Below are 25,433 nucleotides of genomic sequence, written 5' to 3'. Positions count from 1 at the left end.
GTTTTTTGTGGCACGGCATCACAAGACTGTTCGAAGGTTTGTTTCACAAGCGTTGATGTTGCTTGGAGCATTCAAGTATAGTCCTACAAATCGAACACCCGCCCTTCGCGGGCCAACCGAGGCCAAGCGAATAAAAGTTTGTGCACTAGCCAAGCGCGAGCCCGCGGGCGGGTCGGAGATGGGTTGTCAAAGTCAAATATTTCTTTATTCAAATAGGCACATGGTTGGCACTTTTGATGCAAAATTATTATATACAAAATTTGTACATAGCAATGAGTAGTGATGGCGATAACTACATTCGTAAACTTAAAACTAAAGCTACGAGGATTCCAAACGCGCCCTGGTCTGAGAAGAACAAAAGAATACCAGGCTAAGTTTGTTGTGGGCACAAGAAACTTCAATCACCATCTACATTGTGGTCGTAGGACTGTATAGGTATACACCATGCCCAAAAATGCGCATCCTCATGAAATGTTGACTTAACAATTATTCATTGTAAAGTTAACAATTTATACATCATTACTTAACAATTATTATTCATTGTAAAGTTAATAACTTATACATTATTACTTAACCATTATTCATTGTAAAGTCAACACCTCCTGAGGGTAAGTTAAGTTTGAATGTTTTGAATTAGAGGTGGAAAATGATTTCGAGCAATCCAACTTAAAATATGCTTAAAATAAAATGTGCATCTTCAGTAAATGTAGGTGTAACTTTTGTAATTGAATACATATTTTAATCTAAGGAAGACTATTCACAAAAAATCTCATCCAAGTCTCTTTTATTTTGTGATTATTAAAACTATATTTACTCGCGGTTATATGAGTTCTGGAGACGCTAAACAAATCTTTGGTAGGAAGACATTTATTTACTTAAATCACAAGGAAATTCATGTGAAATTGTAACGTAACTAACTACCTTGCTAAGGAGATAGCTGTTATGCAAATAGCTCGATTTGGCTGCATGCAAGCATGTATACTTAAGTATCGTATTATACCCACTTACTTCTAAATAAATATTCTGAGAACAGCAGTAAAAGATTGTAAGGTTGCAATTTAGTATATTGTGTTTTGCGTGAGAAACCTCATACGAGTTCAACCTTATCAGCTTGATAACTCGAGAACAGCGTGTTGTATTTATGGTCCCAAATCTCTTTCTCAATATGAGAGAGAAGCTGCAGCAATGAGGCCAAACAATCGTGTCCAAATTAAAAGGAATTCAGCTCTTATTAGTTTTTTACTGTAATTGTCATTTAGATCCGGTTTGGTTATCCGGTCCTTTACCATGGAAATCGTTTCTTTCTGGGATAAAAAATACCTAGCCTTTCAACTACCTCTGTGCCAAAAATAAAGTCCAATAAACAAAAACACTCGCATTTATTATATAAGTAACGATAAAAACAGTCTTTCATACTAAACAAATATTAAAAACAAATATTCATGGTCCTTTCTGGATTGGCGTCCACCACCTCACCATCACTTTATGTAGGTACTGCTTGACATTACTTTTATATAAATGGGCTCGGTTGCAGTAGGAAGTATTATTTCGTATAAAAGTTGCAACCCATCGATCTTAATTGAATGCCGCCTTTAATAGTCTCCAAAAGCAGAACACTGTACTGTCTACACTGAATGTGTACACTCTAAATGTAACTGTACCACCACTTGCAGTATAACACAATTTCCTTGTTCAGAAATTGTCTACACGGCGTTGATTCGGTCGTCTGGATTGACAAGAAAAGTAAAATCATAAAAAACCAACAGAATGTTAAAACATTTACTGATTTTTCAATTGCTTCACTTTGATATAGTGTTGGATATCAAAGTATTGGGTTTTGTCTTTGAAAAGACTTTTCGCTCCTAGCTTGTTATTTTTCTTGCAAGCCTGTTTTCGCAAGCACGCGGCCATCCCAGCTGCAAAGACAACCTCGTAGGTGCTTATGCTTATGCTTATCGCGATAGTTAAAAGACGAACTATGAAGTAAGCTATAAATAGTAAAAAAGTAATACAAACCTGCCAAAGTATCTGAACCATTGTACTTAAGCGTTCCAATTTTCCTGCGCAATTTTGTTACGAAAAATGGTGGGTACATAGTAGTACTTAACTATACTTAAAATAATCTTATAATTAATTAATTTCGTTATTGAAACCTTTTTCCTTTAAGCTTCAACGTAATTAGATGGGAAACAAGCAATCTGTTCGGAATCCAACTTTAATTGAGTTATCAATATTGAAAATAGCTGAGACCCTTTCTGTTTCGCTCTGTGATGACGGTAGTGACGCCATTAATTGTTGTCTAATGCTTTTGTTTCAATTATTTATCGTTGCCGGTGAAGTTAATTATTAAAAAGGCTAAAGTAGGTAACGCTACAAGTCTGATAACGGTATAGGATTCACCTAACATTACAATACCAACCTGCTAGAGTTTACAACTAACTTATAATAAAAATAAAAATATATTTATAACACCACCGATGAAATAAAACTTCCCCACCAAAACGAAACGAAAACCTTTCCATACTTATTTATTGGGAACTAGCTGACCCGCGCAACTTCATCTGTACCGAATCGGTTATTAGAGGTTTTAATATCTTTAAAAAACCTAGAAACGAATTGCAGCGTTACCTACCATGTCCAGTTTTATTTCTAAACTATGTTATTCGCGGCCGGGCGGCCCACTGCATTATTTTTGCTTTCGGCGTTTCTATACCCGTCGCAACTTCTAAGCGATAGGTTTCAATTTGAATAATTTATAAACGAATTTGCAGGTATATAACCAAAATTTATAAAACTATTTATTTGGGTAATGATTAATATCATGATAGGAATGTCAATATCTAACGAATATCCATACCTGTGTTTTGAACGAAAAATTATAGAAAAAGCAGTTACTGTGACTTAACCAAAATAGTAAGACATATAGCCTCGCGGATTCTTATTGTTTATCGGGAAATGACCCGGTATACCAGCTACAACTATACCAAATTTTATTTCAATCCGTACGTATAGTAGTTTTCACGTGATGCCCGGACAGACAGACAGACAGACAGACAAAAATTAAATAAAAATCTCTTTTGGACTCAGTATAGATTATAAAGCATCCCACGATCAAAGTTTTTCAAAATATATTAAATGTAAAGTAATCTTCCACCTACAGTTTTATTACAGATAAGTATATAGACTAGCTAGTGCCCAGATTCTTCGTCCGCGTTTATTAAGGTTTTTTTTACAAATACCGTGGAAACCGTTTCTTTTTCTGGCATAAGAAAGTAGCCTATGTCCGTCTTACTCTCCGTCCTTTCAACTATCTCTGTGCCTAAAATCAAGTAGATCATGTAAGGGCGTTAAGGAAGGACAAACGAACGAACAAAGACACTCGCACTTATTATATAAGTAAGGATAAAAACAATCTTCCACACTAAAACAAAACAAAATCCTTTATGTAGTAGATCCGTGTGGATCTAGTAAATGCTATTTTTGTATTCGATTAGAAGGTAAGTACTACGAGTATGTAGATACTTATTAGTGGACGCGGTCATTTAGTTTCATAGACATACTTGCAAGTAACAGAGGTGATAGCCTGGTGGGTAAGACTTCGGCCAGCCTTTCGAGTGGATCGAGTTCACTCCTCTCACTCAATATCATATCAACCCATTCCGGCCCACTACAGGGCACGGGTCTCCTCCAACAATGAGAAGGGGTTAATGCCGTAGTCCGCCACACAGGGCCAGTGCGGTTTGGTGCACTCCACACACCTTTGCGAACATTATGTAGACTCTTAGGTATAAAGGGTTTCTCACGATGTTTTCGTTGAAAGGTAGAGGTGCGTGGGGGGATTTGAAATCGGCCCCCGTGCTGGGATTCGAACTCGGCCCGAGTATGCACTCACACCTAACACACACACCCAGACATAACTCAATATTTGAGTTACGGTTATGTGCATTCAATTTCACTTGCTTAAATAACTGTAAAGGAAAATTTCCATGCGGGTCAAATAAAAAAAATCTAGATAGATATTCATGAAGTATCTTACTCTTTGAATGCATCAGCTGGGTGATACCTACCTACTCAGGTGTACTCTGGCTAACTTGTACGCAGCCAAGCGTTAAATTGCAAAGTAACTACGATACGAAGAGAGGAAGTATATTAAGCAGGTAGGTAGGTACGTATAATCTTCTATTTGCGATTTTTACTTCGTAATATGGTCGTAAAGCGGTCATAGCCCAGTGGGTAGGACTTCGACTTCAGTGGGCCCGAGTTCAAAGCCAGCACGCATCTGTAACTTTTCTAAATTATGTGCGATTGAAGCAATTTAAATATGACGTCAACGGTGAAAGAAAACATTGTAGATAACCCTGTATGCCTGAGAGTTCCCTATAATGTTCTCAAAGGTGTGTGGAGTCCATCAAACCGCACTGGGCCAGCGTGGTGGATCTTAGCCCCGCTTTTATTTTGGAAGGGGATCCGTGGCCTGTAGTGGACTTGCAATGGGTTGATATGATGATGATGATGATGCTGATATGGTTAAGAATAACATTTTTTTTTTTAATTTTTCCACTACAAGTTATTTCAATCTCACTTGCTGGTGAGATGGTAACGGGCTAATATGGCACTTAAATTAAACCCATACCCCCTAAGCCCTAATCAGTTCCTACGCGATATCTTAACGGAATGCTAAATCGCTTAGCGGCACATCTTGGTCGGTAGCTCGTCACGGCAGAAGCCTCCCACCAGACCAGACCAGAGAAAATCCAACAATTATAAATTCCTGAATTTCCCCTGCCAGGGTTCGATCTCGAGACCTCTCACTTAAATCCACAGCGGTCACCGAAGCGCCACAAAAGTCGCAAAAATATGCTTTTCGCAACGTAGACTAAGTAGAATATTAATAAGTAGTTTAAGTTTATTCCACCTCATTTAACAGCACTCAGAATCTTAAGTGTCCAACATATGTAATTGTTAGATCACTTACTTGCTATAAATTCTACAGACTAATAAAGGTAGGTGTCTAATTACACTACAGTAGATAAACCACGCACTAGTTAATCTTGCTCTAGGCGGCTAGGTAGAGTGAATTCGGTATTTCACTGAATTCCTCGCTGTGAGATACGAAGCGTCCGCTACAGACGTGGACTAATCATTTAATGGCATTGGCATTCGACATAAAGGAAATTTATAGGCTCCAAATGAATTCGGCAAAGCGCATGAACCAAACTACGATTAATTGAAAGCCTACTTTACCGATCACTGCAGACTAGACGATTCGTAAGGAGGGTGGAGGCGTTTGATTGGCTAAATAAATCTAACCAGTTTTGCAGAATTAGGGGTTTAAGTGGTTACCAAAATTAAGTGGGGTGGTTGACCTTATAGTTGAACAGGCGGGTTTTTGACCATTTGCAGCATTGAATATTAAGAATTTCTGCTATTACAAATAAACCAATCAAGTTTTAAATCTGTTTTATCAATTATCGTTTAGTTAAGTTTAGCATACCTACTTAACTATAATGTAGGTAAATGTAGTTACACCTGACCTATGATTTTCGAAGGCGCAGGGTGTAATTGTAGAACTCATATGAGTTTATGTTTTAACATGTTTTAACAACAATATAAAATATTAAACTTGTAAATTCCTCTGCAAATTTCGATTAAATTAAATAATTAATACAAAATTTGCCGCTAGAAAAAGATTAAAACATATCCTCCAATTGCGTTCTACTGCTGCTCGTCAATGTTACTAGACGTTCGGCCTTTGCTTCTTCTTTAGTAATCAACATTGAAAAAATTGGTCAACCAAGTCTAGTTTTTGGCATTCTATGTAAAATAATAAATAAACCAAAATCCGATTTAACGTTTTTCTATTCGTATATAACTTTATGTCATCTTTTATCTGTTGTGAACCTTCGACGGTTGCTGCGACCCTACCGATAGGGATATGTCTCCATGTGTGTTTAGCTTTACAGTACGATACCGCGTAACCGATTACCGATAAGGGGTATGTGTGTGGATAATTGTCAAATAATTTACGAAAACGTGAGAACATTGCAGTTTTTAGAAAATAAAATACTTTATTTATATTTGAACTACATGACCCAGCGAACTTCGTACCTACAACTTAAAGTACACCGTCCATTAACATAAATCCGAAATCGCAATTCCCATACAATTTTATTTTATTCATTTTTAATATTTCCTAAAATTTAAAACAACAGTGTATTTAACTGTACTTAATGTGTTTTTATTCTGTTCAAGATTTTTCCGTTTTTTCAGTCCTGAGTTAGGAAATTGGCCTCGATCAATCAATCACGGTGGCCTGTTATTATCGCTAATTTGTGATAATAGTCGTTAAAGCCCACCAACTCACATTGGAGCAGCGTGGTGGTTCTTTACTCTGAAACCATATCTCCTAAGGGCTCATTTGCCGAGTAATGGGACTTTTATAAGCTGCGAATGATTTTTATTATTATTGAGGCGATAGAAAACACATAATGCGACTAACAAAGTTCATAAATCTTATACCTCTACTACGTGGAATATTCAATCTACGTACGGGAAGTAGCAACAAGGTTGAAGATTAGCCTTATCAAATTCTAAAGCAACAAAGACAATACACAAGATCGAATCTAGCCGGCCACCGCAAAATGGCATTTAACGGCTCGGTGTAGGGTGCAGTGGGTGACATTGACATCGATAGGCTGCCAGCTATGGAATCGTGAATATCGTTCGAGTGCTCTACACGGCCCTTGAGTGAGCGCCGTTCTATACAGCACTTGGCCCTCGACCTGTGCATCAGGAGAACTAAGCGTATTAGTAAAATGTATATCGGTAACCAGTGGCCTAGTTGCGACGTTGCGAATCCCCCCCGCCCCAATATGGGGTTAAGGCTGCCGTCCACCACACTGGCCCAGTGCGGATTAGTGGAGACTTCACACACCTTTGAGAATATTATGGAGAACGCTAGTTGCAAGTTTCCTCACGATGTTTTCCTTCACCGTTGAAGCAAGTGACATTTGTAATATAATGCATAAATTAAGTACATTTAACAGTAAAGTTCCAAATTCATAATTAATTTATTTTAAGCAGGCCTACTTTACTATGGAGGGTAGAGGTAAGGAGAGTCATCTGTGTATATGAAAAAGTGAAGTAGGATGGCGCCACATTTGCATCAGGGTCTGTTAAAAGAAGCGCCAATATTTATATATTGTTAGAGTAGGCTTGAAAAATAAACAAGGAAGTATGGAGATACAAGGAAGTAAGGTTATATTTACCACAATATTTTGTACAACGTAAGTTGTTGAAATTCTCAATAATTAACTACTTTAGTCGATAATGACATTAAATTTTTTAACTCGGCATACTTCAATTCATCTACGATTGCTACATTCATACCATACCCTGTGCATCCACCAGCGCCATTGTGGAGGATTTTTGAACTGTTATTTAGCGCAACAACTGGACACTTTTTCAACTTTTCTCCCATATAAGATGACTCTCCTTACCTCTACCCTCCATATACTTTACAAGCACTTTAGAAACGTCAAGCAATATCTGTTTGTAGTGACTACTACCGGTTCGGAAAACAGATTCTACCAAGAAGAGCCGGCCAGAAACTCAGTAGTTGTTCTTTTCCAACATTTATAATCATTTTTCTATCCTGCAGGAGATGAGAGCGAAGCTGGCTACTTCCAATCTACCTTTTCATTAAGAAATTCATCAAATGCATAGTAACCTCGCCGTATTAAATATGTTTTTACACACTATTTAAATTCATGCATTGGTAGGTATGTCCAGAATAACCGTAGGAATCATGTTTCAAAAGCGTATAGTTAACCCGACAAAGGAGTTTTGGACCTTTCGCACACGATATGCAGATTTCACTAATGTATGTCCGTTTGTGGTAAGTCAATTGTTAATATCGCGTGATCAATGTTTATACGTGAAAATGAAAAACCAAATAATACTTCATAGGCTTTAGAGGTACATTATTTACTCTATGTGAATCTGAAAACCTCATGGTTATTAAGTAAACAACTATAAGTAACCACAATAGTTTTTACTGAAAGCAGTCAGATACACGCGTACGCGTCGCGTAGCGTAGGTACTATGCGCGTGTCGGACTTTTATCTTCAATAGGGTTGTCATAATAATATAATATGGACTAACATTTGGAATAAATATAAATAAATAAAACATCCAAACAAACAAATTGTAATAAACAGCACTAAGAATCAGTTAGGATTCCCGATTCCTAAACGAAAGCTGTAGGTCTTGGTAGGCGGAATGTCAATGTCAGTGGGAAAAAAGGGGGAATTAACCGGTGATGGTGGAAAAACAAGCATGGTTAAAACTAAAAAGTACAGTTGATAGAAGTTTAAAAGGTCACTCTGTTCTCTTAGGTACACCTAATTATAAGATGAATTGTTAATAAAGGAAAGTAAAACGAACAACCACTTTAAATGCGAGTCATTGAAACGTACTTTCTTACAAACCACTAGTTGCATACGAGATTGGAGATGAGTATTAACACATTAAACTTAGTTGCTAGAAGCCGTTATAAGCACCATTGTGACAAAATAATAATCGGTTATAGTTTAGGCATGATAATTAAACTTTATAAAACTATTCAAACCTATTAAGTCAGCAGGTACGATGATAAATTATAAGTACCTGCTTTAAATAAAGCGAAAGCAAAGTATTAGTATGAAAAATGTTTACCTAGTAGGTAACTAAAATAAATCTCGAAGTACAAAGTAAATAAATAACTTAAATATGTGCACTGTATTTTATTTATGAGAGCCTAACCCAATATTTCTAACAATAAGTAAACACTTTTGGGGAAAAATAAATAAGTATACTTGTCTTGATTTTATATAGGTATAAAAAATGACAGGGTGATTCCTTTTGAAATATACTTATTACTTATGCATCTTCCAATATTATTTCTTAATTCTATTTTATATCGATCGTACAGCTTAAAGCAATCCTAAGGTAACGGGGGTAAGTATTTCGCACAAATTAAAAATCTTCTAATTAGTCCGCTATAGTTTCGGTTCGGTCAACTAGTTAACAAAGCTAGTTAAAAGCCGATAGGTTTTTCTATGATTAAAACAATAACTCTGCGAACATACACGGGTAAATGGTGGTGGTAACTGATGATGCAATCTATGGTGGTAGCGGAATGGGCCTACTAAAGGTACGGCAGTTATATTAATCCCATACCCGTAATTATTGGCTACGTCGTACCAGAAAAATCGGGTGGCGGAATAAATCCAGCCGTTTTCTTTCTGAAAAGATACATATTACGGTGTCACGGCCAGATTTCCCACCACCTACAACTAGAGTTCCTTCACGGCGAGTTAAATAGGCATTTTCTAGGCAAGCTCGTCCCAATCTGGACCTCATCATTGCTTTCCATCAACCATGACCGACGCCAAGCGCAAGCCTATTTTGTATATAAAATACAAAATTGTCTATGCTTTCATTCTTCGCCTATCGACCTTACTAGATAGAACAGTGAGTACTAGAAATAAACTTTTTTTTTTATAATATACCTGAGGAAAAGGGTAGATACGAATTAAAATAAAACATACTTTTCTTCGTTGTTTTAATGATTAATGACAGATCTAAATATCGATGATATCACACATACCAATGGATCACATGAAAATAACATAATCAGCGATATGTAAAATTAACAATACATTTTGATAAAGCTAAATAATAAATAATATTATGCATAAATAACAAAATACTTTTAGGCGGATAGGTAGATATACTCTGCAATGGTTAACGACAACTTTGTCAAGTCATACATAAATTACAAAGTTCGAGAAAATTTCTTCAAATATTTAGATGAGATTTATTTATTTTTATAGAAGAACTTCTTGCAACAATCAATAGCTTTTTACAACAAACAATTTTCGAAATTGTTGTCAGTCCACATTGTTTGTGTTTGGCTAGATTGATTTTCAAGGCCTTATATAATTAACAGAGCATGGTCTGTTAGCTGTTCACATTTTTCTTTGTCTTTCGGATTCAGTAGCCATAGTACAAGATTTGCTCGCTCGCTATCGAGGAGTCGTTTTCGAGTATGGAAATACTTAAAATAATACTACTCATACTTAGTGTAAAATGGATCTTGTGTGGATTGCATTAAAGTTCAATTTTGCCTACAAATCGTTAGCTGGGGCTTATAACACGTTTTTAAAACAAAAATTAGAAGCACAGGATTTGCGACTCAACAACATTAGCCACATTTTATTAAGACGATACCGAGTTTGATTTGATACCAAAATGCACCAGAGTGGACAGTTCAATTTCATACAGGATAAAAGCTGAGAAATTACTTGAAAATCTATTTTAATATGTTATTAATACGTTGAATAAATAAGTAAAACCTTACAAAAACTTTGGTCATTACACTGAGTTTACATTAGGGCAGTGTCACATAAACTCGCGGTCAAAAAATGGATGTGCGTTTTATTGTACATACTGTGTGTCTCATTCCATGCATGATTTTAAAAAAAAACTATTTAGATATATATTTGAAAGAGTTTCTTTTTTAATTATATTTTAAAATTAGTTTTAAATATCTAGTACCTTTGTATTGGAAATATAAACATAAAAAATATATAAAATATGCAATCATTGGTTGTGCATGTACTGAATAACTACCGTTGAAGAGAGATTACTGTTTCAGTCCCTTGAATAAAAACAACATCTAACATGAATTTAGAAGAGAATTCATTACATACTCTATCAAATGTATGACAAATAAAAAAAAATCAGTACTTTCTCTCGGCAATCTTATGTCACTATTGATTTCTTAATTAGAAAATATTAGCTTACAGCAAGTTGAGTGATCAAAATCAACCAACCTACATGTCGCAAATCATTCTGAACATTTTTCATAATTTAATTCTTAAATTTTACATTTAGCCTAATTTTGATAAATGTAGTTTTTAGCATATCAAACAATAATTGATTATTTCAAATGTAAAAAATCATATTATCCTAATAGAACTATGTCGTTTTTACCCCAGGGGCTGTCACGCTTTATGTATGATTATAGAAGATTACCCTGGTAAGTATAAATAATTTTAATCACAAATCATTTTGCATCCTGGGCCCTAATTCTTATCATAGCATACTCCTACCTACATTATGAAATGTTAACATTGCAGACCTCGTATGAAGGTGTCAAAATTTAAATCACAAAATTTATTTATTTAGCAGGCAAAGTGGATCAGGGCCCAGGTGAGAAATCTTAGTATAATCATTTGACAGCATGCTATTAGAATTCTCTTACAAAGAGTACAAAATTAGTCAATAGTAAATAGTATACAGAGAAATGTCAATTGTATCAATAGAAATGCTAAGAGATTACAAGATTACTGAGACTTATTATATATAATAGGTTTTCTAATTGATATGGCAACACAGTTCATTAGAGAAGTATTTCTAAGACTTATTATATATTTTAAGCATTATAGCTTTTGGTTTTTATATACAGGATGGAAACGCAAGCGAATATTTCTCAATATAAGTTATATCCAAAACCTTGATACTGATATTAAAACTAAATCGCCTGGTAAAAACAATAAAATAAAAAAGTCATAACATTCGACTACAATTACTATTCTTCTATCATGTTCCATGAAATGTGAACTTAAATTACTGCTGTAAAATGAAAAGTTTAATTCTAAACGATAAGGTGCTGTTGCTGCTGCGAAAGCGTTCAAGGGTCGGCTAATATAAACGGTTATAGCACGTAAACGGTTGTACTTATTTAAAAAAAAAACAAATATTGTTAAAAATACTTAATTAAGTAGCAATTTAAGAGTGCTCTAGGATGGAAGCAAAGCAAAGTTAACATGTACTTTTGTTTTAATATCAGTATACTTTTTATTTCTACGCAATAAGAAAACTAACCGTCGACACTTATCGTTTCCACCATGTAGATACGGTAACTAATTTAAGACTCATTTCTATGATATGAACTACTTTTTAATGCATTATGAATTATGATACACTTTTATACAGTGTGCTCTATTTGTTTCAGACAGCATGAGGATATTTTAAACGGTAGGAAAAAGCAAAAAAATATCTATGCCTTGACCAGGTACATAATCATGGTCTAATATAATTAAGTGATAAAATTGCTATAGGAAACTCAGTTATATTTTATTATTTATATTTTTTCCAGAGATTTCTATATGATTGTTGATGAAATAAATAACAACTTAACAACTTTTTTATTATTTTCATACTCTAGAAATTCTGTTTGTTTGCGGAGGTGTTTTATCACTATGATTTACACATACTGTCGTATGAGCACATAAAAGCACACTGTATTTTAAATATTATATGATCTATTATAATTGATGTTAATTTATTTTTCGAGAGGATTATAACATTGTTTTAAAATACAAAATACCACTGCATCATTGCGCACTTTTTCTGTTTAAATGTGATCAAACAATATTGCCTGTTTAAAAAAAATGTTTATGGTCTATCCGAACATATCAGGGCCGGCAAATCGTCATTTTTCCGTCAGGGACGCAGACATAATTTATTTATTTATTTATTTATATATATATATAAATATATATATATATATATATATATATATATATATATATACATATATTATTTTTTATATATTTATATAGGATTTGTACGTGCTCGTTAGCGTATAAGCAGAAGCCTACGAGGGTTGTCCAAACATCCAAACATTGGGTTGACCAATTTAAATACAAAATTAACGATTTTATACAGAGGCTGTGTATTATGGTTTTTTGTAACTAAATCGGCAGCAAAACACTGTGCACAAACAATTGCCAAAAATAAAAATTTCTGACGCTGATATTCATGACGTTTAAAAACATAACCTGGCTGGTAGAAAATGCTTTAGCATTAGGTCCGCCTTTTGTAGCCGTGTTTGTTTGGTTGTGCAATAAAGTTAATTTTAAGTTAGTTAAGTTAAGAGATAAAAACCTTAATGTCAAGACGTCCCTGACAGGTTCCACGGTTCCGGTAGCCAGGAAAATATTAACGCCGATATGTTTAAAATGAACCTTAATTTTTCTATATGAGTATGTAATACTTACAAACATCAATACGAGAGTTATTATCAATACAATAGCCCATATAAAAAGGACCTCTCATGCGTCTCGCACATTTGTTAAACAACACGTTAAGGTGGTTGCACGTGCAACTGCAGGGCTAGCACGAGCGAACACTCATTTAGTTATTTTGTGTGTGATGAAATTGCATCATTAGCCTTTGTAGTGTATCTTAAAAGATTATACGTAATTCTGCTTGATAGCCACATTTGACCTGAAAAATTTGTCGACTTTTTACTTTTAATCTTTTATATTATAAATTAAAATTAGTGCATATATATTAAATGACGGCTTAAGCATAAACTGTTAGTTTATGCAAGCTTGCGCAAAACTATTGTTCAAGCAGGAATGTCAAGCTTGCAGTTACGTATGCAACCACCTTAATGATACATTCAGCATAATTTTAGCTATTCAAACCTTAACAATACTTGAGATTAAACATACCTACACTTATTAAAGCAAATCTATACTACATTCTGGGAATGTATTCTCGATTATAAACACTACAACTACATTTATATACAACAAATAAATTATAAAAAATATATTATAATCGATAACATATTATACAACTCCTTACTGTCTTAGAATTAAATAAAAATTTGAGATTCGTTCTTTGGAAGAGTCCAGGTTACCCCCTTAGGTAGCAAATAAAACAAAAAAAAAACCCACCCTTTAATATTATCCTAGTATCCTAAGGGTGCGTTTGAGGCCCGCGAGAAAAAACATCCTGTTTAAACTGCTAGAGAGCATACTATAATATTGTACCGTATAGTTAAGCCAACAGCAAATTATTTTCACAATTTTGTAGTATCAAAACTCTTGCCACAAAAGTTCTGCCGAGATCACTGACTGACACATTTCTAATGTGGGCCAATTTAAACTTTAAAACTAACGAATAAATATCATTTTCCTCTGGAGCTATTTTTCGCTATTTTCGATACTAGTGACCATAGCACATATCGACTCATAGACAACAGAAATCAATGAAATATAAGATTTATGTAATGTGGCATAGTTTTGTATGAAGTTGGTTATACGCGTGGGCAACAAGTGGTCCACAAATGGCACAAAAATTTTGAACAGAATGCTTTATGTATTACTACAAATAGGTCACCAGTATCAGATCAGACCAGCGAGGGTAGCATGTGCACCACGAGAAAGTTATGTCTCCCCATTATGTCATCCCTATAGGAATATACGAGGAACGGGAGAGATAATTAAGTCGTCGCGCGCTCAGCTAATCAACGCTTCAGTAGAACGCACCCTTAGCTTTGGAATGAATTGAAGTCCATTTACAATAATGCTTATTTATCATTCACAATGCAAGCTCACAGAAAAAAAAAAACCATTTCCGTATCGTCGGGAATCATTTCCGTTCCGTGTTGTCGCATTCCTTAAGAAATTAACAACATATAAAAATAAAGCTTACCTATGAGGTATTGATTGCTAACGTTTCTTTAATATGCAGAAATTAGAAGCTATTGTATTTCATCTTCTTGCCAATCAAGTAGCATGGTCAAGTATGTGAGACGGATTTTTTTTTCACGCGATTTTTACAAATAGTCAAGAAACCACAGACGACATACGACGACAAACGGCCCGAAACTGTAGACTATAGAACTCCCTTGTTCCTACAAAAAACTCATGTCCAGTAGTGTACGTCGATCGGTTGAAAAACTAAAACTAATAGAGATTATAGATGTCACACCTAAATTAATGATAGAGCTATAAAAGTATGTATCTGGAACTAACAGTCGGATTTGAAAATTCTTTATTTACATTTGATAGCTCAATTCTTGGGCAAGATTATAGGCTATTTATCATCAAGGTAACAACCACCCTTATGAACCGAAAAGTTTCCTGAGAAAATGTAATAATTTAATAGCCTTCGTGAAGACATAACTAGTTTAGATGGATGCTCAAGGTCACATTAAAAGTTCACCTTATTTAGAGTAAAGATTATATTTTCAACCTTTACACAATCTAAAACCTCTCTTTTTTATCGGCCGGATGAAATACAACATTTTCTAATTTGCATCTTCCTATTTACAAAAAATCTGTGATGGTAATAATAAAAAACGGACAATAATAACATAATTGTTTTCGCCAAAAATAAAGAGCAGAGTAAAGACAATGGCTGTTGATTGGATTTTTCATAAACAAGGTCCTTACTTAATCATTATTATACGAAAAGGTTGCCGAAATTATTTAAAGCATGACCGACTTATACTATTTCTTTGCAAAAAATCGCATCGATCCGTTGCTGCTTTAAAATAGAAGAAACCATGAAACATACCTTCGTATTTGCATTATCATTTAGATACATAGATTACTGTAAAATCACCCAAAGAGACTTAGTTCATGAAAAATACAATAAACAACAATTTATTTCCGCATAAACAAACCGCATTTTATCGTAAAGTTGGTGCCATTACGAATATATAAGGCTTTACTCACTATTAGGTTCGTGTATACCGCACTAGACGTTCACGCGAAGCAGTCCAAAGCAAACTGCGCGAAATGGCTGACTTGGCTCCTTAAAACCTCTCCATCTTTGTCTAAATAATCAGCGCTTGAGCATCTAATGCTTAAAATCCAAAACCGTCGCGAGGAAAATTTAACGAAATTATGTTTAAGGCCGGTTGGAATCTAGTTGGGCATACACCTCCAATATAGCAAGTTATAAAACCTACATAAATTCATTATAATTATGAGCATCATTCACGATAGTTTTATTGTTAAAATAAAGTTCAAACTTACAAAATCAACATTTTCGTTTTATTATCGTTGACTAATAAAATTGACTTTCATTTAAAGCTCTCTTAAACAAGTGCAATGTCCTGACCAAGAATTTTCGAAATGTTATTACGGTATGTCTTCCTAGTACTTTATTCCACTTTAGCGGAATTTATGCACACGAATTTCACTAATTTAAGCCGATATAAGATTTTCATTTTTTATAGTGGGTCTACGTAAAAATATTTTTACATAATACAATATTTAAGCTGTTAAAAACGATTAGAAATTCAAAGCCATGCAAAAAGCCTAACATTATATTATATTCTTTTCTTTTGGTGTTCACAAACCATTAACTTGTCTTTACATATAAATCTTTCAGTTTCAAACGTTATAGAATCCAATCAAAATCAACAACCTACATATAACACCATCGACAAGCATAATATACCAGAGACTAGAGAAAACGAACGACTTCTGTACGTACAAATATTGCACTTCCCTATACCGCCATTATCAGCTCAGAGTTGTCTCCATTTTCTCACTTGCTAGAAAATTACCGATGAAAATATCGAAATTAATACGTTTTTGAGTATCTAAACTGCAGCGCCAAATTAAATTGACCTCACTTACTTTGTTTAAAAGCTTAATCGCGTCAAAACTCTACAGTTAGCCTTCCTAGCGAACGTAACTAATATAAATCAGTAGAATAGAATGTACAAAGATCTATTTTACATTGGCGTTGGTTTGATACCCAAAAACTAAAAGGCTTGAAAATATGTTCGGTCAAAATTTTGCACATTTATTATAAAAGAGCTTTCATTGGGGGGTTAGGAAATCATCTTATAATGATAATAGATTAATCAATAATTTATAACATATTCGTACATATTAGTTATTGTTGATAGTTACTTGGAATGCTAGGATGTTGGCGAGAGACTTTGCTTCGGGTGAAGCGTCCAAGTCGGGTTATAGCGGATGGGTCGCCGTTTCTCCCGGCAAAGAGTGAACGCGAGCCGATAGCAGATTATGCAGGATGAATACCGCTGGCTTCGGGCTGCCTTCCATGTCTAATTCCTAAGAAGTTAAAATCCGAAAATTATTAAACGAACTAAACTATATTTACCTACTATGTCACATCCGTGAAAGCTTCTGAACTCGATACGAGGAAACGTCAAAAAGTATTCTTTGTTCATCTCACTAAGACAGTGACTGTTAACGAAGCCGGAAACAAGCTTTTTATAACCAAAATAAGTGACAAGGATTAAAGAATGATATGCAATGAAAATTGAATTGAAAAATCGAAAAGCAGGAGAATCTGTACGGTGCAATCTATAGTTTCTCCAATCTTTATGATTGGGGAACTTATAAATTGCACCGATTCTTATGCTTTTCGCGGAGTATAGCAAATTTAAGCTTAATTTTCATTGCATTTCATGGAATTCTGCAATGTAACACCTGCTTTTATTCAACGATAAATATGTGGCCAAGGACACACTTATCTATAAGATAACTTTTCAGATCAGTGACTGGTAATAGCAGGAATAGAAAAGCAAGAAGTAAAACAAATGGATAGAACTATCTGTAACAATTTTTTACTTTGATTTCCATTATTTTTTGTTTAAAAAACACATTTAGCCACCTACACTATCACAGCTTATAGTTTGGTAGGTATAAGCGTTACAGAAATTCCTTCGCTACTAAATTATAGCGAATGAATAAATTAATATTAATTTAAGATAAAAAATTACGTAAGACCCTAACTTTGATACCTATTCAAAGGCATCGATTTTTATTTCTTCCATTTTGATAATATAATGGCGTCTGGCTAGTATACACTGGTGAATTTTGTTGACAGTTTTGTGATCAGTGACACATGCACGGTTAAGACGATTGACATAAGAATCATCAAAATCGGCCTACGTGTTTGGACTTTAAATCGCCACATAGATATAAACACACATATACTGATAAGCACATTTACCCTCCTTCGCGTTGATTAGCCGGGTAAAGAAGCAGTTCACGAGCAAATGCTTTAAATTTAAAAAATAAAATTTAAGCAATAGTCTTTTGAATATTGTTCCTCGGGCAATTAATGGTCTCTTAATATACAGATTATCCAGAGTTGAATCCATCGGCAAAGCAAAAAGGCTATAAATCATTGTCAATAAATTATATCTTTGATATCGCCGGTCCCAGTGACGATCGTTGCGGTATAAGCTGTGAGAACGCGTGGTACTCACAAGGGTGTCGTCGTCGGCGAAGTGCAGCCACAGCGCCGCACGGTCGTCGTCTGCGGATGCGCGCAACGCGTGCAGAGGTCGGCGGTACAACGCGCGTGCCCCTCCTCGACCCAGCGATCCCGCCGCCTCCCATACGCACACACCACCCGCACCAAGTGATAGCCGTGCGCACGCGCCGCGGTATCGGCACCCTGCATAGTTTTTGCAAAACTTAACTTCCGTTAGAATTAACTTTTGTAATTTGTTTTTATTTAGGAAATTTTACTGAATTGTGTTACCGTCAAAGGCCACCAAAATGCAGCATTACGCCCGCCTTTTGTATGCCAATTTATGGTTGTACGATAAAGATATTTAAAAAAGGGGACAACCATTTAGTCAGGAAAAACAGTTAAAAACATCACGTAATGAATGGTCGTTTTTTTCTTACTTGTCTAATAATGAAAACAATTATTTCATTGCTTTTATTTCATATAAAAGGCATTGCCCCTTATCACGGAAGACCACCGTGAGACGAGATGGGAATGAGCTACCGCGAGACCTCATATCTCCCAGGGACACAGGCACCCCATGTGATACCCAAATATATACTCCCCTATTCCCGTTTTTCTTCTAGTTTAGATCTTCGGCAATGTACCCTCTACTTACGTTTCGCTCCGACACCGAAGCATCCTCGGGAGATTTTGACTTTACAATGAATAATTGATTCTCCTGCTTTTCGCAGATTATAGAAAATAAAGCTTTATTTTCATGACATTTCAGGGAATTCCGCAAAGTAACGCCTGCTTCTATCCAAACCCAATGACTCCACTGTAGTATGTATACTCACGGAAAGTGTACTCGGGCTGCGCTCGCACCGCGTGGTGCGCGCCGTCCACCAGGGCTCCGGCCACGGCCGCCAGGTCGTGCGGGGTGTCAGCCCGCAGCGCGCGCACGCACAGGCCGGCCGGCGTGCCCGCACGCACGCCCAGCGCCGCCGCGCCCTCGCTGCCACGCCGCCACCACGCCAGCCGCGTGGCCGCCAGACTGAAGCTCTCCGTGGGCGCGCACCACGCCTCCGCGGACCACGGTGCAGCCTCGTACAGCCTGCACACCCACCACACGACATCCATCATCATCATCAACATATCAACCCATTACCGAGCCACTACACAGGGCACAGGTCTGATTGGTTTTACAATGTTGGTAGATATAATATAATAAACAAACAATCTGCCCTAGATGGCATGCAAAAAAAAATAATAAGCTTTATTTATTCCATCTAAATTTCCAAAAAACTTTCAATCCTTACAAACTACTTGTGACTCCTTGGTGATTGTGATTTTCAATAAATTCTTAAGTTAGAGTTAGTATGTTCAGCCTTATGTTAGATGGATCCCATAGGATGGGTGAAAGCCTCCTCCATATCTTTCCACACTTTTCTACCTTGAGCGGGTTTCATCCACTCCGTCCGAGCGATGTGGATTCTATCATTAGCCCATCTTTTCTTAGTCTGCCCAAATTCCTTTTGCAGCCTGGTCCTACCAATTTTGTTAGATTCTATAATAATACTATCTTAAATCCAATCGACATTATTAAAATTAGTAACAAATTTCAGCGCCGCCTCGTACAGCCTGTACACCCGCCACACGACTTCCATCATCAGCAACGTATCAACCCATTACCGGCCCACTACAGGACACAGTTCTCCTCCCAATTCATTTCAATTCGTTTATTTGCTGATTGGTTTTACAATGTTGTTAGATAAACAATCTGCCCTAGATTGCATGCAAAAAAACATAATAAGCTTAATATTCCATCTAAATTTACAAAAAAGTTTCAATCCTTACAAACTACTTGTGGTTATTGTGATTTTCAATAAATTCTTAAGTTAGTGTAGCCATAGGATGGGTGAGAGCCTCGTCCATATCTTTCCACACTTTTCTACCTTGAGCAGGTTTCATCCACTCCGTCCGAGCGATGTGGATTCTATCATCAACCCATCTTTTCTTAGATCTGCACACATTCCTTTTACAGCCTGGTCCTACCCATTTTGTTAGATTCTATAATAATACTATCTTAAATCCAATCGACATTATTAAAATAAGTAACAAATTTCAAGACTGACATCAAAATTACAAAGTAGATCTATTCTTATTCATGTCAAATACCATAATAAGAAGGGTTAAGAATGTCCATGCTGGCCCAGTCTTGGATTTGTGGATTGGTGGACATCACAAGCCGTTTAGAAAATTATGGAGAACTCTCGGGCACGCAGGTTTCCTCACAATGTTTTCCTTAACCGTTGAAGCAAGTGATATTTCAATTACTTAAAAGCGCATATAACTAAGAAAAGTGAGGTGTGTGCTGGGATTCCAACTCGGTCCCCCGAAAAAAAACTGTAGTCCTAACTCACTCTAAATAAATAGAAATTGCACATTCTTACCTTAATTCGCGATCTGTAATAGCTACGAAAGTTGGCTGCCAACCTTCCGCATCGTCCGAACTATCTGAACCTCCAGAAGCGACCATCTGAAAAAAATGTATATTAGAATAGTTTGCTGAGGCTGATAGTTTCACCGACTGTTTCATGTAAAAGAAATCGGTTTATTTATAAACCGCCTTTGGCCCGACCGTTATATCGTTTTCACTTCGCAATCAATAGTAATTTAGTATAAATGTTAAATAGCTGTTCTTCTGATGTGTTAATTTTTAATAGAGATGTTTGATAGAGGTTCTACGCAAACCTGAATTTGCATAGAAGTGAGGTTTTAGTTATCAACTTTTATTTAAGCATTTATTTAACTACGGCTTTATTACTTTCTCTAAAATTCGAAATATTTAATGGTAATTATTAATTTCATAGTAAAGGCCTGACGGTGTTTTTTGTCAGAGGTCTCAGCACCCATCACAGTCATGAGGTCAGCGAATGAACTAGTTGAGTGAGTGCATGTCATGTAGATCCCGTAATTAAGACTGAGGTATCACACTTAGTTATTGGTCTGGTTCCCTAAGAAACAGGCCTAACAGAAACCCTCGGTCGAAACCCGATCTCTCCTTTACATCTTCCCTCCCCATCATACCAGAAATCCCTCTCTCCGGAGTAGTAGTAAACCTCTGTGTCTAATCTCCAATCCAAGGTGCTACAGGCACCGTGCCGGTTGATGAATGGCTGATGGGTAGTTCAATCCTAAACAGATTCTCATCAAAACCAGGTCATATCGAAGGAGTATCTTGAGCTTCAAGCCCCATGCTCTGAAGCCTTGCGCTAGATTATTTCCCTAGGTAGTCGAAAGCCGGAAGATTAATTAAGTCTCACCTGATCCTGCGGTGGGCGTCTCGCGAGCCAGCCAGCGTATCGAACATCGCCTATGAGTGGACGAAGTCTTGGCCGAGCGCGCGCCAAGGCCGCACGCGCCGCCCGTCGCGCCGCTGCGTGCAACGCGCGATGCCAACCCGCCGCCGACGTGCTACACGGTGCACGCAATGCCAACGCGTGCACCCCATCCGGGGAGTAGATCTCTATTGTGCGCTCCTCTGAAATATTATCATCATTATAAACATTGGATAGCGGTAGCTACAAGGCTCCATAGGTACAAAAATATAAAGTCATGACGTTGTATTATTCTATCTAAAGGATTGCAATTTTAGTTAGATAGAATTGTTACTAACACTTACTACCAATAACCATTTATAACCATTTATAATCATTTTTATATGGACTCTGTCTGTCTGAATTAAATGAATATTTATTATTTATTTTATTTACTATCATCATCGGCGTCTCTCGCGGGTGAGGCGGTTATAGAGCATAGACCCACCACGCAGCTCGACGACGTTGTATTATTCTATGTCAAGGATTGCAATTTTAGTTAGATAAAATTGTTACTAACACTTACTAACAAATAACCATTTATAACCATTTGTAACTATTTATAACCATTTGTATATGGACACTGTCTGTCTGAATTAAATGAATATTTATTATTTATTTTATTTACTATCATCATCGGCGTCTCTCGCGGGTGAGACGGTTATAGAGCATAGACCAAGACACGCTGCTCCAATTCGGATTGACGGGCTTAAACGACGATTCAAATAAACAAATAAACAAAAATAGCTTTTATACACTGACTAAATTACTTATTGCTTATACACTACATAGTTACTAAATCTATTATTTAAATTAAATGATGCATATTCCTATAAAATACATAAAGAATTTGTTAATAATGATGATAAATAAATTTTCAAACATGTATTTCTATAACGAATTCTTTGAACCTCACCCGGGTCATGGTGTCGTAGATTTTTGGCGACACATGCCATGAGGAGTGGTACATATCTGGTGTCGGCTCGGCGTCGGCGCGGCGATGGCGGCGACGGTGGTGCCTCCACCATGTACCCACGCTGCAGCTCCCATCCCACTTCACTTATGATGGACGCTTTCCGAAAGTATGGAGTGACTTCCCGTAGGTATTTAACTGTACAAGAAGTAAAATTTTTAGTATATTATATATAAGGACAAATGGCCTGGCGCAGCAGTTAGCGCCACAGGTCTTATGAGTGGAGGTCCCAGGTTCAATCCCAGGAAGGGCCGATTTGGGAATTTGTTATTTCTAAATTCCTCTGATCTGGTCTGATTGGAGGCTTGAGCTGTGGCTAGTTGATCATCCTACCAAAAATACATGTAGGAAAGCAATTAAGCATTCCTTGCCAATGCTGCATAGAAACCGATTAGGGATGTGGGTTTAATATAACTGCACACGTAGCAGATTAGCCCCCTACCATTTTAGACTGCATCAGGGCTTAGTGCTTACAACCACTTGAGATTGCAGTCTAGGACTAACGTGTAGTGCAATAAAAAAAACAATATCACACCAACTGCATAAATGAAAACTATGTAAAAATGAAGTTTCCCATGTAAGTCCATATTTTGACTAGGTAGATCCATAATGTAACTATAATTAAATCATTTTCCAGTTGTAGTACCCATAAGCTATGCTTACTTTGGGGCTAGGTTGTATGTGTGTAATATTGTTGTAATTTGGTACCTATTTTGACTAGCCATAGGTGCTAAAAGTGCCTGTAAGCTACAATTTTAGCTTTCTGGAGATGTCAGTGTGTGATGTCAGTAAATGTATGCAGGCAACATTGCTAGCATCCACTAATTAATAAAACATTTGTAAATATTCCTTTTATCATCTATTCTTATTCGGTTGTGTTTGTAAATATTTAAATCTAAATAAATCTTATACATTCAGTCAATTAATTGTCCATTCAATGTTTAACTCAGTTCACATTTCTTTATGTAGCAATCCATCTAGTTTATAGTTATGACTGATATATGAAATTGTGATGTCAGATGAACAAAGATTTGTTCATCTGGCACCAACACAAAATACCAATATGAATTCTTGACTGTAGTATATATGGCATAAGGCAATTGTATGTTAATAAGGCTAGGCAAAATTAGTCATTCAATTTTGCCTAATTGACTTGTAGGTTAATTCAATTATGGTGGTCAAGCAGCTATACAGCAGTGTCTATTATATATGGTAACTAAATTAACATCTCATTTAAAGAAGGAACTAAAGATAACTATTCTGTTTGTTCAGTAAAATTAGGATTTATTAATGAAACCAGTAAACAATGGCCCAACAAACACTATGCTAACATTGTTTTGTGATTATCTACAGCTCTTTAAAGAGGACCAAGTTGTTGCAAATTTGCTCTATTGGTGTGGAGTATAAGGATTGAAGAAGTTATAAATTACACCACACAGATTCTCTTGCTTTTCACGGAGTATAGCAAATTAAGCTTAATATCGATAATATATCCTTGAGGAATTCAAACTCTATGTTAGTTACCAATGCAAGACGTCTGAGCTAAACCAATCTTGGTGAAACTTTGCATAGACATAGCTTGATCTCAACATAGATACCTCTAATCTTAGAAAATGAATAAATCCTTTAGAATTTTTAACAAAACAAGGAAGACTACGGACTGTAATGACAGTACCATGTGGATACGTTGGTATAAGTGACCAATAAATATTGCAGATCTTGTGGTTTTAATACACAACAGAAGTATTTTGTTTTGTATGCTATGCACAACAAATAAACTACTTGCCTTCCAACTGCACCATTTTCCCTGCTCTCTTTAGCGCTTTAACTGCCTCTTCGTGTGTGGCATCTTTCAAATCCTCTCCATTTACAGAAAGTATAGCATCACCGACATACAGCTGTTCTGTGAGATCAGCAGCCATGCCCTTGAATATTTTCGATATTAATATGGGCATGTTGTTCTCGATACCACCCTTTATTGATATACCCAAGCCATTATTATCAGATTTGACGACTTGTACTAAGCGCTTCTGGTTAGCTATAGCTTCGGGGACTTCTGTGAAGTCGCTGTTCGGTGTTTCTACATTATTGTTGTTTAAGGTACCGTTCAGGGTCGTGGTAGCATCGTAGCCATCATCCAGGCACACGCTCAAATAGTCGTCATCTAATGAACAATGAACTCTATACCAAACGCCGCGGACAAGTGTTTCTAATAGGCCAGACCTAACGCCTGTGGCGTTGGGGCTTTCGCTGCCACCACTAGATGCACCGTTTTCCACCATAATTCCCAATAAATTCTGTTAAAACCCGTAAATATAGTATGAGCCAAAATGCGAAGGTCAGAAATGAAACGCGAAAGACACCATTCACAAACTTGTTTTGACCTTATATTCTTTTACATATTTCCTTTTATAAAATGAATTCTTATTATATCATTATTAACGCATTGACACCAAATAAATACAATCACAATACAATTCACATTTTACAATCAATATTACTATTTACAGGAAAAAGTTAGTGTTGCTAGACGTTACGCTCCAAATTTAACCATGATAAATTTTATTTTCCCTAAACAGATGATTGTTGACTACTACCTTTAATTATTATTTTTTTTATTTTATAACCATAATCAAACATTAACAAGAACAGAGTTGTTTAAAGCAGTTTTTTATGCATGCATAGTTCAATATTGTTGTACAAAAGACATTACTGTCTGATTTGATTGATTTGTACTAGGTGTTTTTTATAGGGTTAGCAAATTGGTTCTTGATGAAATATAAAAGCATCGCTCTTATGTAGGTTATGCGTACAGAATAAAACGATTTCCCTATTAGGTTATAAATGTCTTTAGTATGGTAACATAGAATAAAGTACAGAGTATTATTGGATACAGATTAAATACTTTGTCATTTTTTAAGACTTTTATATCTCCAAAGAACCATTCGAATCTTTTTAAAATTGTATAATCCGACGAATAACCATTAGTAAGGGTTCTTATATTT

General features: G+C 36.0%; 1 protein-coding gene across 1 annotated transcript; it reads right to left on the bottom strand.

The window, feature by feature from the left end:
* Positions 1-12,676: 12,676 nt before the first annotated feature.
* LOC120627332 (beta-1-syntrophin-like) lies at positions 12,677-24,914 on the bottom strand. Its single transcript, XM_039895310.1, has 7 exons — positions 24,215-24,914; positions 22,372-22,566; positions 21,402-21,619; positions 20,529-20,614; positions 18,933-19,189; positions 18,107-18,297; positions 12,677-16,940 (listed from the first exon to the last, which is right to left on the bottom strand). The coding sequence occupies exons 1-7, from the start codon at positions 24,708-24,710 to the stop codon at positions 16,833-16,835; spliced, it is 1,551 nt and encodes a 516-aa protein (XP_039751244.1). The 5' UTR covers positions 24,711-24,914; the 3' UTR covers positions 12,677-16,832.
* Positions 24,915-25,433: the final 519 nt, after the last annotated feature.

The sequence above is a fragment of the Pararge aegeria genome, chromosome 11 (genome assembly GCF_905163445.1).
Source record: "Pararge aegeria chromosome 11, ilParAegt1.1, whole genome shotgun sequence".
NCBI lineage: Eukaryota > Metazoa > Arthropoda > Insecta > Lepidoptera > Nymphalidae > Pararge > Pararge aegeria.
The sequence above is the reverse complement of the archived record's forward strand: the minus strand, read 5'-3'. Positions and strand labels throughout refer to the sequence as shown.

Bases quoted from the DNA above. Each gene is read 5' to 3' on its own strand.
- LOC120627332 (XM_039895310.1), bottom strand. From the start codon at position 24,710: ATGGTGGAAAACGGTGCATCTAGTGGTGGCAGCGAAAGCCCCAACGCC. The intron at 22,567-24,214 runs GCAAGTAGTTTA...CTTCTTGTACAG, and splicing joins GAAAATGGTGCAGTTGGAAG to TTAAATACCTACGGGAAGTC. The intron at 18,298-18,932 runs GTGAGTATACAT...AAAACTATGCAG, and splicing joins GCAGCCCGAGTACACTTTCC to GGTGCCGATACCGCGGCGCG.